This window comes from Fukomys damarensis, unplaced genomic scaffold (genome assembly GCF_012274545.1).
Source record: "Fukomys damarensis isolate Sample0158 unplaced genomic scaffold, DMR_v1.0_HiC HiC_scaffold_10, whole genome shotgun sequence".
NCBI classification, from domain to species: domain Eukaryota; kingdom Metazoa; phylum Chordata; class Mammalia; order Rodentia; family Bathyergidae; genus Fukomys; species Fukomys damarensis.
The window spans coordinates 36,081,839-36,094,628 of NW_022900922.1; the positions used below are offsets into that span (position 1 = coordinate 36,081,839).

Here is a 12,790-nt window from a genome sequence, read left to right on the forward strand (position 1 = left end):
TCATTTGTTCTACTTTTATTAGCTGTTATGATTAATCTCTTACTGTGCCTAATTTATAAATTAGACTATATTAGGTACATGTGTCCAGCAAACAGCACAATCTTTGAGGACTGGTGCTCCCCTCAGTGTCAGGCATCCCCTGGGGGAATTGTGAAGTAGCCCTGGGATGAGTGGACTGCTCTGTTGAAAGACAAATATCTCCTGAACTTACTCATGTGTGGAATCAAAAAGTTGCTCATGGAAGTTGAGAATAGAGCTTGTTCACTAGGAGCTGAAGAGGGTAGGGACAGGGCTGGAGAGAGATTGCTCAAGGAACAGAGACCAAGCAGGAGAACGGGTTCCGGTCCTCCACTGTGCACCAAAGTGACCAGGCACCAATGATAAAGTGCTGCCTTAGTTACTCTCCACATCGCTAGGGCATAGGACCTGATGCTCGCACATGAAAGAAGGAAAAGTATTATCTTGGCTCACAGTTCACAGAGGTCTTGGGTTTGTGTTCTGTGGCTCCAAGGCAGGGCAGCAGGGCAGATGCCCATGGGAGAGGAAAAGCCATCCAACTCATGTCACCCAGGAAGCAGAGCCATGCCCAGGCCACACACCCCAAACAGCAATCTGCTAGAAGCCCCCATTGTCCAACCATCTTCCAGAAATCCCGCCTATGAGCACATAATAAAGGCTTTCGAGGGATGCCTAGGTATAAACCATAACAGGTGCATATACAATAACTATAGCAGATACAATATGTGGAGTGCTTTGGTCTGCAGACAGTGCCAAGTCATTGTCAGCAAAAGAGCTTGTGAGGAATTTCAGTGTCCTGTTTGCTGAGCTGTGTTGGGATTGTGGTTTATTTACAGAAGTTCCTTGTGTAAGTCATCCTTGAACAAGATGTTTGTTCTGGGATGTCAACATTGCCTTTATGGCTGCTCCCTGAGGTTTGTTCCCCTGATATTGATCGGAATGTGCTTTATTTGTGATCTTGTAACTTCTTGTTTCTGTCGAGTTAATATAGTTAGCAGGAGTAAGATAATAAAGAAGCTTCAGAAGGATCCTGAGTGTTGCGTGCTTTCTTGCTGGCAAGCGGCTCGCGACAACAATACCCATATGCATCATATGGTGTGATATGTGTCACACATAATAACTAGAAGAGGGGATTTGAATGTTCTCACCACAAAGAAATGATACATGTTTAAGGTGATAGATGCCAATAACCCTGATTTCATCATTATACAATTTACACATATATAAAAGCATCACACTGTACCTCATACACATATGTAATAACGATATATAAATTAAAAATGTTATATTTTTTTTTCAGTTTTTGGGCAAAAGTAGTGTCTTTTCTGTCTCTGAAGCCCTGTGATGTCCAGGAACTATTCCTGCAGCAGCCATCTGGCCCCATAAGGGGAACTTCCTAAAAGAACACCCCAGGTGCTGAGACAGTATAGGACAGGGAACAGCTGGGTTGTGAGCATCCAACCCCAAACAACTGCCCGGCTCTAGGTTTTATTTTATTTTATTTTATTTTTTGTGATACTGGGGTGAAACCCAGGCCCTTGGGCTCGCTGGCCTCGTGCTCTTCCACTCGGCCACGTTCCCAGTCCCTGCTCAGCTGTGGGCCATGTTTGCAAACTGTGTGGTCTCAAACCCTTACCCTTTAAAATTCTTGATGATCCCAGGAAGTAGATTGTATCTATCCACACTTATCATACAATTAATGGCAAACAAGAGAATTTTAAATGTTTTAATTTACTAAAATAAACCCATTCTACAATGCCATAAATATATCTTTGTGAAAAAAATTACCCAATGATATAGTAATTGTACCTTACATTTTCAGAAATTGCTTTAATGTCTGGCTTAACACAACACAGTTGGGTCCTCCTATTTGCTCTTGCATTCAGTCTGTTGTTTGAGTTGACTTCTATAAAAAAAAAGTGACCTCAGTTATGAAGCAGAAAAAGGAGTGTTTTGATTGTTATTCAGATGATCCTAGATCTCTTGTTTGATACTACCCTTAAAATGTAACAAGTGATAGCTTCTTAGACTTTATTTACAGTATGAAATCTGAAATTATCTTCAAAAATATTGTATGCTCTGTGGCAGCGATAGAAAATATTTTCAGCAAAGAACCACATAGTGACTGACCATTTTCCACTCTGTGGGCCATACAGTGGCCCCAGTCTGCTGATATGGCATGAAAACTTTCGCGTTATGAGCCTTTACTTTGTCCATAAATACTGACCTTTGCTCTCTCTACTAAAGTCAGCCTTGCACTTGGAACATAATTCTGTTTGTACAGATCCTTTGGAAAGGTTTCTAGGCTTCCCTGGGGGTCACCAGGCCACACTTTGATGACCACAGTGCTTGTGTTTGTGTTCTGTGAGGTAATAAGTTCCTTATTATTAAAGCACTTGGAGGTGGGACTTTTGTTACTTGTAGCCACAAGCATCCTGGCTGACAAACTCTGGGTCCGAATTCTGTCTCTGTCTTAGGTCCTGGGGAGTGGCATTCCCAACCACAGATCCCCAACAGTTTCTGTGCCAATGGTAGTGCAGAAAAAAATAAGATACGTATTATTCAGGGTGCTCCAGGGAAACAGAACCAACACAGCCACGCACCTACGGTACACGGATTAGGAAAACAACTCACGCAATCAGAGAGTAAAAAGCTCCACAACAGGCCCTCCGTAAACTGAAGCTCCAGGAAAGATGGCACAAATGGTTCAGTCCAAGAAGCGGAAGCCTCGGAACCAAGAAAACCATCCGTACAGCCTTCAGTCGGAGGCCAAAGGCCCAGGAGCCTCCAGGGCCGCTAGCACAAGACCCTAGACACAGAAGCTGGGAAACCAGGAATCCCACGCTCAAGGGCAGCAACAGTGAATCTCGGGTTGGCAGGAACGTTATGGCGGACGCTCCTCGGGCCCCGGCACAGACAGAGGCCCGCAGGCCGCTGCTCTCTCCAGCCGCCAGGGCATCTGCCTCCTAGGACTGTCACAGCGGGAGAAGGTGACTGTGGGTCCCCGGATGGACCAAGATGATCCTGCAGGGACTATGTTGCAGCTATTATTTCTACCAAAAGGAACAGGAGCTCCTGAGATAGAAACTAAGGCTAATTTTAGGAACGTTTTAAAGCAATTTTATAACCTAAGTGTGTGTACTAAAACTTCACCTTCCCCAGCAACGAACAGCAATTTAAAAACACTGCCAACTTGATGAAAAATGATATCCCCTTGCATTTAATTTGTACTTCTTAATTATCAGTGAGGAGGAGTGATGTTGCTAAGTCACTGAGGGAGGATGAATTTGAAATCTCTCACAGTGCAATGAATGCAACCAAGTTTAGGGCAGGAACGTTCCCAGTTGAGGAGCCTCTCAGGTCTGCAGGTGGGCGTTTCCACTCCCGCCTGTGAGATGTGCAAGTGCACGGCTTCCGAGGCACTAGGCAGACCACTGGAGACACTCCTGTGATTCCGGCTGATCCCGGTGCTTCTCTCACGTGCACGCTCCTTGTGCGAGGGGCACTCTGCTTGCATTTGTGCACCTGGCTGCCTCGGCGTCACAAAGCAAAGCACTAGGCTCCGAGGAGGGGGCTCCCAATCTCCTTAAGGTAAGCATTTCTCACCCCCCCATCCATCTAGAAGAATAAACACGCACTTCCTTAGGTCTGGACTCCACATGAAGAGAACTAAGTAATTCTCCCTATGTGCTCTTCCCTTTATTTGTAAAAAGAGCCTCAGTTTGCTTGCCCACAGGGATAATACCCAGATTTAAATTATTTTTATTTTAAAAATGCTATCCCAAATTCTACCACTGACATGAACTGTTTAGTTTCATTTATGTACATCACCACCTACACCTTGCTTATATCACCGTATGTTATATATTTTATACACTTATAGTTCTATATAGCCTACTATTTCCCCAGCATTTGACATCAATCTGATAAATTTAGTCTACAAACACCATATTGTACAACGAATGATTTGGTTGCTGCAGAATTCAAGTATCATCACCCTTCTATTTTTCTACTTTTATCAGTTATTCATTTACTCCACAAACATTTATAGTGCTAGATAGTAGAGCTACAAAGATAAACCAGGCATTGCATCTGCCCTTAGGGTTACAGAGTCCAGGAGGGGAGTTCAATATCATCACAAATTTTCCATGTATTTACCCATTTGGGCCACACATCCATGTTATAATTGCAGAGGTAGCAAAAACACATGATATCTATTATTTAATGCTAATTGTGCACAAGTGGCCGGACGTGTGCTTTGGCTTTACAAGCAGAACCATGCAAAGATCTAGAAGCTGTGTCCTCCACTTTTGCAGAGTAATCGCTAGATAGCACATGCTTCCTCTTCCGGCCATAAGAGGGGTCATCGGAGAAAAGCGTTCTTTTGAATGAGAAAAACAATTAAGCATTGAAAGTGTGAGAAGTCACTGAAGGAGAAGGTGACTCTGGGTCCCCAATGGACCAAGAAGAACCTGCACAGACTATGTTGCAGCTATTATTTCTACCAAAAGGAACAGGAGCTCCAGAGATAGAAACTAAGGCCAATTTTAGGAACGTTTTAAAGCAATTTTATAACCTGTGTGTGTGTACTAAAAATTCACAACACAGGATATGAATAGAACTCACCAGTCTGTTTTATGGAATTCATCTTTAACTGGTGGATTGCAGGGTAGCATTTTCACCATATTCTATCCTGTCTGGACTACATGATGTTTACGACAAAGAAGCTGGCAAAACTGTCTGTCACCAACTATACCATTCACTTTAATTTTGAACTCTAAGCCAGTTAACAGGAAATCTGTTTTACATTTTAGGCCCTGAACCAATCACTAACCATTTTTGAAAATTTAACTAAAAAAATTTAACTAAAACTTCAAGTTGAAAGAATAGCAGTTAGCCTTGCATATCATTTCTCTAACTTCCAGTTACTTTTTGCCTTGTATGCACACACGCGTGTGCATGTGTGTGCATACGGCCACTACATATTTTTTCGGAATTCCCTGAAAGCAGATTATAGAATCGCAGCCCTTGGCCCCTAAGAGCTCCAGCACACACCTTGTATGGACAGACACAGTCCTTTGTAAGGGCAGTGCAGCCACCATCCCCAAGAAGCGTATCTCTGGCATTTAGTAGGACTGGTGTCATCCAGCTGCCAGCCCTGGTGCCCTGAGAGTACGTGATGGTGCTGCCCTGCTGCCTGGGCACCAAGCCCTGTCCCTGCCCCATCCCTACCCTTTCCAGGACACACAGCTGACCCGGTGCCCTTCAAGTCTGGACACTGTGCCAGGCACTTTTGCCCAGCAGTCAGATGCTCAGCCGCTAATGGCACCCACCCCTCCACAATGGCACCCACTGTGAGCCGCCCCTGGGCTCCGCGACCCCCAGTGAGGCGGAGCTTCTGACCTCAAATGGCCACACTGCAGCCGACCTTTGGTACTGGAAATGACAAATGACAAATGAAGATGTGATAGGACAGGCACAGACATTTCTAATGTGTTCCTTGTGCATCGTGTTACCAAGAAAGATGACTTTTAGCAATGCCAATGAGCTTGAATTTCATTACTATTTCTGTCAGAAGGGAGCTGCTTGTAAGAGCACCGTGTGTTTCAGCTTCCGAGTAAAGGGTTAAGGAATGGCTTTGGATGGATGAAGATCAAACCATCAAGGCTGTGGGGGAGTGGACTGTTGGGACTCATCCTTACCTCCTCTAAGTCTAAGCCAGTCTCACAGCGGGTCCAGGAAAGCAAACTCTTTACATGCCAGTGGCCCCCACAGGGTGGAACACAACCAGCAAAGAATGGACAAGGCATGTGACACACAGATATACCAGCCAGGTCCCTTTCCTGGTCACACACAGGTCCTGGGACTGGCGAGGACCCTGCAGAGCCCTTTCCCACGGGCAGAGATGCTGACATTTCTCAGAGGCCCCTGCCCTGTGAATAAGGACTCATTCCTTGCTGCCAGAACAAAAAGCCTGAGAGAAAAGAAAAAGGCAGGGGAGTGAATAAAAATAGAAACATGCTTAGTGCTCTGACAGGCAAGGTTCTCAATGAATCTGGTCCTTCAGAGACTGGAAACATCTCATTTGAAACAGAATCCCACGGACAGGCTTTAGAGCTCTCTGTTTTCGCCACATTAACACCCCGACAAAGGGCTAAGCACTGTGAAAGCAGGAAATGAGGGGGCGAGTAGACCTTGGGCTGCTTCCCCCCTTCCTCCCTCTCCATGCAGACAGTCCTGGAGGCTGGGTACTGGTTGCCTAGGAAACAGCTTGGATGTGAACTCTAGAAATGTGCTGGAGATGCACTGGCTGGGTTTTTGCTGGCATTGTGTGATGTTGGGGGTGGGGCAGGAAGCATTTTCTCAACCCCACCTGAGCCGGTTCCCTCACAGTGAGGAGACGTGCGTGTGTGTGTGTGTGTGTGTGTGTATGTGTGTGTAGTACCATAGCTGGTTGCAGAACCCAGGAGGCACACAGGGTAGATTTCCTTCCTTCTTTCCTGTCTACCTCACCAACATGCTGCACTTGACAGGCGCCGCTGGATAAACAGGGTACAGACATGATACAGAAATGGTTTGGGAGAAGTCAGTTCAATTTTATAACTGGGATGAAATTTAAAATGTAAGGGAAGGTCTTGATGTGGTGCTAGATGATCAATTTTTTGTAAATGGAAAAGCCATTGAAGATGCAAATACTCTAATTCATAACTTCTGGGCATTAAAAATACTACTTTAGATTCTCTTCAGATAAGTCTGGGTGCAGTACAGGTAAAGGTCTTCATAAAAAGTGCTCTCTTCTCCTCTCCTTAAGGTCAGACCCAATGAGAGAGGGACGTGGGAGGGACGGAGAACGAAGACAACAGGGGGACACCTCCAGGCAGATGCATGTGAGCAGCGGCAGCACCCGGGACTCCATAGTCCATCACAGGCAGGGCCGGGCAACCGAGACCACTCCCAGCTTCTCACCTTGCTGGCTGCTGGCAGTTAGGGCCACTGACAGCTTTCAGGGTGCTCCCCTCTCAGAGTTGCCTGCAGCTGGAGAGAGGCCTTACCCTTACCCACAGTCCCGGCCTGCTCCTCAGAACAGCCTGCATGGAAGAGTCGTCCGTGGCATGGTGGGCACAAGGCTGCGTACCCTTGCCACAACCTGGGGCATCTCTGGAGGGCCACGTGAACTCCAGAGCACCCCTTTGGGTCAGCTGAGATCGTTAAGGGGACTGAAAAATCCAGCTCTTGGCTTTCCCCCATCCTCTTTCCTCTCGTCTCCACCATACTTCCTGTATAAATCTCTCTGAGTCCAAGGAACTGACTTGAGCAAATTAATTTCAAAGTAACTACATCATGCATTCAGATAAGGAGGTAATAGATTCCATTGCAGAAAATATCTGAAAATGCATGTTCTTCAGTCATCTGTCTTGACATATATTTCGATGATTCCTAGGTTCTGGTGATTTTCCCCTTAATTTCTTCTCTGCCCAGTTCCAATCTGCCCATCTCATCTTCTACCGGTTCCTACAGCAGCTCCTCTGCTGTTCATCGTCCCCTTCCCTTCTCACTGTACTTTCTAGGAGATTGGCTTGACTAACCTTCCAGTGCTCCTCCACCTTTTCACTTGGGCTCTTCCATTTTACAGTTCCCAAGACCTTTTTTTTTTTCTTAATTCTTGAATTTTATTTTTCCTATTATTTTATTTTTATTTCATAGACTGAACCAGAAATGGGTTTTTTTAAAAAGATATTTTCTTCTTCCTACATCTCCCCCCCTTACTTCTTTGGGTCTTTACCTTTGTTTCTTTGGGTGTCTAGTAATTTTTGGCTGCCAGATCATTGTTAAGAAAGAGGCGAAGAAGTTAACTGGAATCTGAACCCCTGGGCAAAGCATCCAGACCATGGAGGAGTTACTGAGTTATGGGTGACCCATGTGATTATTTTCTGGGGACCATCAGTGCTAGTGTACAAACAGAATGAGTACCCACTCTGTCCTGACTAGTCTGTGTGTCAACCTGAGGAGGTTATGGTGCTCAGCTTTTGGTCAAATACTAGTCTATTTGTTCCAGTGAATGAACTTTGTAGACATGATCGACACTTACAATCAGTTTGTAACTCTCCAAAATGTAGATCAAGCTCGTCTTATCTCTTAGCAGATGGAACATTAGGAAATGTACAGGCAAAGGTAGAAAAAGCATGTGTAAGTTGGGTTTGCCTTTGCCTATAGCTGGAGAACAGTAAGTGCATCATTAAGTAGGTGGACAACAGACCAGGGCTGCTGTCCTGTGCTCTTCAAGCTGACTGCCACACATGACGGTGAGGTAAGCCTAGAACATCAAGCCCCACATAAACCGGCTGAGGACAGAAAACCCTCAGCCAAACTGAAAAGCTGTGCTCACCAAATGGTGGGTGGTTTTTGTTTTGCTTTGTTAACAACGAAACTTAACTAGTCAGTCACTGTCGTTGAGTGTCTCCTCTTGAGCTAATCTTATTCCCAAAAGGACAGACCAATGTCCTGTGTCTTAGGCGTGGATGCCAGCATTCTGAAGATGAGTATGAGACCTCTGGGGGCGGGGCTTCAGTGTCCGGTGTGGAAGTACTCATTTCGTCTTCTGTGTGAGCTAGGTCAACAGATATGGTCCACACAGAACACTGCCCTCACTTCTGATACCATGTTCAATACTTTGCCAGAAAAATTCACAGAACTGGCTCAAGGTTAAGGTTCACTGCAGGGAGTGGACACAGGTTGAAATCAACCCCAGGAGGAAGAGTCCAAGAGGGGTTCAAACCCAGGTCTAGTTCAAGTGTAGTCCTGGACAGTGTAAACACCTCTCCACCACAGTAATCATGTCTGAAAACACACCGTATTACTCCCAGGGACTCTCCCTGAATCCTTGCTGTCCAGAGTTGGTCCTGGGCTTCACCACACCACCCATGCAGCTGACTTTGTATAGCAGCCCTCTAGAGGTTGGTGAATATCTTTAGTCCACAGACAAGAAATGATGCCATGTGAGCCAAAGCCCCTATCATACTGGACTCTTTTCTTTCTTTCTTTTTTTTTTTTTTTTTTACCCAAGGTCTTCACATTGTGCTATATCCCAGCCCCATCCCTTTTTCGATTTTTTTTTAACTTGGTGGGGGTAGCGTTGAGATATGGTCTTAGTGTAGTCCAGTCTGGCTTTGAACTTTTGGCGATCCTCCTGCCTCAGCCACCCAAGGGCTGAGATTATAGGCGTCGTACACCACCACTTCCTTTTCTGGGAGAGAGTCTTGCTAAATTCTGAAACTGCCCAGTATGGGCTCAAGCTTGTGATTCTCTTGCCTTAGCCTACCAGGGTGCTGAGATTAGCGCATGTACCATGCCTGGCTGTGCGGTGACTTTTACCATAAAAGCATAAACTGTTGGTCACCCCAAGCATGCCGGTGTGCACTGTGCCCCTTCACAGCATGGCCTCAGGATCTGGGACTGAAGAGAACAGTGTGTCTGGAAGTGACCTGCTTTGCCTCAAGCTCAGCCTCACCTGTCTGCCTCCCCTTCTTCAAACTCCTGTGTCCACTCATCTATTCCTGGTGAAGAAAATCCTTACCTGTTTGACATGGTGGCTTGCAGAGTGCAGAGAACAGAGCATGTCCTGACTGCAGCAGCGCTCTTGGTTATGTTTTCCTCATCTAAGTCTGAATTTGCTGACTGCAGGGTCTTAGAAAAAAGTCTAACACAGGCACAGATTAGATGAGGAAATTAGATGTGGTAATTTTGTTTTCATCTCTGAGGCAGCAGATGACAGGTGAGTCTATAATTGCAGGCTTCTGTAGGGAGACGCAGAAGACAGGGTGAATGCTTGGGGTGGACTCATGGACAAAGACTTCTCTCTACTCCCTTTCCTATTGCACATTCACGATGGCATTTACACACTTAGGATGGCTCCCTTCTTGCACTGCTGCAGAGGCACGGCCCTGCTTCTTCCAGGGTCAGTGGCTGGAGGCCAATATGGACATCCAGGATAGAAATCAGCCTGGGTGTGGGCTGCCTGGGGTCTGTGTCAGGAGCCATCAATGTCTGGATGCAGCAACATTTAGCCAGGTGTGCAGTGACAGCGCCTGCACTCCTGCGTCCTGGAAGGGGCTCTGCTGTGCCGCCCCCTCCCCCAGAGCCCCTCCCAGCCCTTCAGGCTGTGGCCTGATATGGCAGGACCTCCGCGGATGCCCAGCCCCTCCATAGCAGCTGCTGCAGTCAGGGGCCACGGCTCTGCTCCTTGGACAGGACTCTTCCTGTCTGACTGCCGCCGCTGCTGCCGCTGCCTCTTCTGCTGCTCCTCCAGGCCGTGCTTCCTCTGAGGGAGGGTGCCAGGCTAGCATGGGACTCTTTCCCCCTGCAGTTCTGGGAAGTCATCAGTGATGAGCTCGGCATCGACCCCACTGGCAGTTACCATGGCGACAGCGACTTGCAGCTGGAGAGAATCAACGTGTACTACAACGAGGCTGCTGGTGAGTATTTGATGTCACCTTGCTGTCCTTCCCGTGGCACGGGAAATGGCAAAGACAAGCTTCTTGCATAGTCACTGAACAGGCCAACTGCAAGAAAAACACACACGATTGTTTCTCCAGACTCCTGCCCCTGGGCGGAGAGGAGTCTTGCTCAGTCTCTGCACTTTCCTCCCCTTGTCTCAGCCGCTGCAATTTCTGTCCTGGGTTTGGCCATGACAGCCACATAGAACAGGGTCCTGCCCAGCATGTTCAGTCAAGCACAGGTCTAAGGCAGCTCTTGTTCCCATAGGTAACAAATACGTTCCTCGGGCCATCCTGGTGGACCTGGAACCCGGCACGATGGACTCGGTCAGGTCGGGACCCTTCGGCCAGATCTTCAGGCCAGACAACTTTGTGTTCGGTATGTGGTCTCGGCCATGGCGCTGGCCAGGTGACTGGCCTTCCTAGAAGCCCTGCATGGCAGGGTTCTCAGCGTTCAGGGCCAGGCTGAGACTGTGTCCAGGGAGGCCCCTGCTGACCACACCCTCGCATCCTCGGGCCCTGTCCCTGGTCTGCACAGCTCAGAGATGGGTGTCAGCCTGCAGAGGCTGTGGTGGCCCCACCACAGGAAGAATAAAGAGCAGGACACGCCTTACACAGGCTTCACAGGTACAGGGGACTTCAAAGGAGCAGAGGGCGCAGGTGAACACTTGAAGGTGCCAGAGGCCAAGAGCACAGCTTCTGCCACAGAGCCTGTCCTCCGATGGCGCCAGACCTCTCTGATCTGCTTAATCGGACCTAATCAGAGCATCCACACAATGCTCTGTTCCTCATTTTAGAAGCAGCTGGGTTTGTTAGACACAGCTTCTTCTTCAATTTGCCTTCTTACTTGGTAGTCTCCCTCAGGGTCTTGGGCTCATTGATAAACCACAAAATTTTCTTAGGTCTCAAAAGCATACCTACAAGACTACCTAAAAGGTCATCTAAGGCTAGGCCAACGCACCCACAGTCCACATGATACAGTGAGAAATTCCCTTTCCCCTGCAGGCCAGAGCGGTGTGGGGAACAAGTGGGCCAAAGGCCACTACACAGAGGGCGCCAAGCTGGTGGACTCGGTCCTGGATGTGGTGTGGAGGGAGTCAAAGAGCTGTGACTGTCTCCAGGGCTTCCAGCTGACCCACTGTGGGGGCCCAGTCATGGCACACTGAAGTTTGACATTTGCAAAATAACTTCTTCCTGTACAATTAAGGCATCGACACAATCTATGCAACATTTGTTACTTTTCAAGGACACTGTTTGTTAAGCTTGTCTTGTTCTTTAACCCTGCCATAACAGGAACTCGTTAGCTGAAGATCTGATGTTATCTGTAAGAGTCAGGAAATCCCATCTTTGCATAAAGATAAAAATGATTGCTTGGTGTTTTCTGTTGTTGTGTGCCCTTAAAAGCTTCTTGTTGATGTGAGCCTTTAAAAGGAGCTGTTTCTGTAAAATAAATCAGACTTCTCTTGGTCTCCACTCAGGCTTCAGTGTTCTTTCCTTTCTCAATCTTCACTCCCCAACTCAGGCATGTTCCTGATGTGCTGGCTGGGCCGCCACACCTACTCGCTGGGGGGGCGGCATGGGCTGGGGCATGGGCACCCTGCTCATCAGCAAGATCCGCCAGGAGTACCCCTACCGCATCATGAACACCTTTAGCGTCATGTTCTCGCCCAAGGCGTCCGACACCGTGGTGGAGCCCTACAACGCCACGCTGTCCGTGCACCAGCTGGTGGAGAACACGGACGAGACCTACTCCACCGACAAGGAGGCCCTGTATGACATCTGCTTCCGCACCCTGAAGCTGACCTCGCCCACCTACGGTTACCTCAATCACCTGGTGTTGGCTGGGCTTCGCGCCTCTCACCAGCCGGGGCAACCAGCAGTACCGTCCCCTCACCGTGCCTGAGCTCACCTGGCAGGTCCGTTCCTGCCCCAGGACCCATAGTAACAGCAGCACTGCAGAGGGCAAGATGCTTCTCAGCAGCTGCCCCAGGAACGAGGACAGCTTCCTCTGAGTCACCAGCGTGAGGGAGCTTTCCCATCACTGGTGTGGCCAGACCAGCATCATGAAAGCCTCTGAGCAAGAATGATTAAAGAGAACATCTTTGGCCTCTTCCCTCACTCTGAATCCAGTGCCTCTGAATTGGAAGGGACTCCAAACCCTGTGTCATCAGGGCCCTGAGAGGGACTGGAAATGTTTAGGTAGTGAGGGGGACACCAGGCCAGCATGCTCAACCTAGGGCACAATCAAAGAGGGGCCACGCCAGGACCTAAGGCTAAAA

At 47.9% G+C, this 12,790-nt stretch overlaps 1 protein-coding gene across 1 annotated transcript; it reads left to right on the top strand.

The window, feature by feature from the left end:
- Positions 1-3,480: 3,480 nt before the first annotated feature.
- On the top strand, positions 3,481-12,523 carry LOC104861574 (tubulin beta-2A chain; the record flags this gene model as incomplete). Its single annotated transcript, XM_010623059.2, is given in 6 exon segments — positions 3,481-3,609; positions 10,382-10,490; positions 10,780-10,890; positions 11,517-11,649; positions 12,072-12,353; positions 12,355-12,523. Coding segments are annotated over 6 exon segments (933 nt in total), but the record flags the coding sequence as incomplete, so codon positions are not given.
- Between the last annotated feature and the right edge of the window lie 267 nt (positions 12,524-12,790).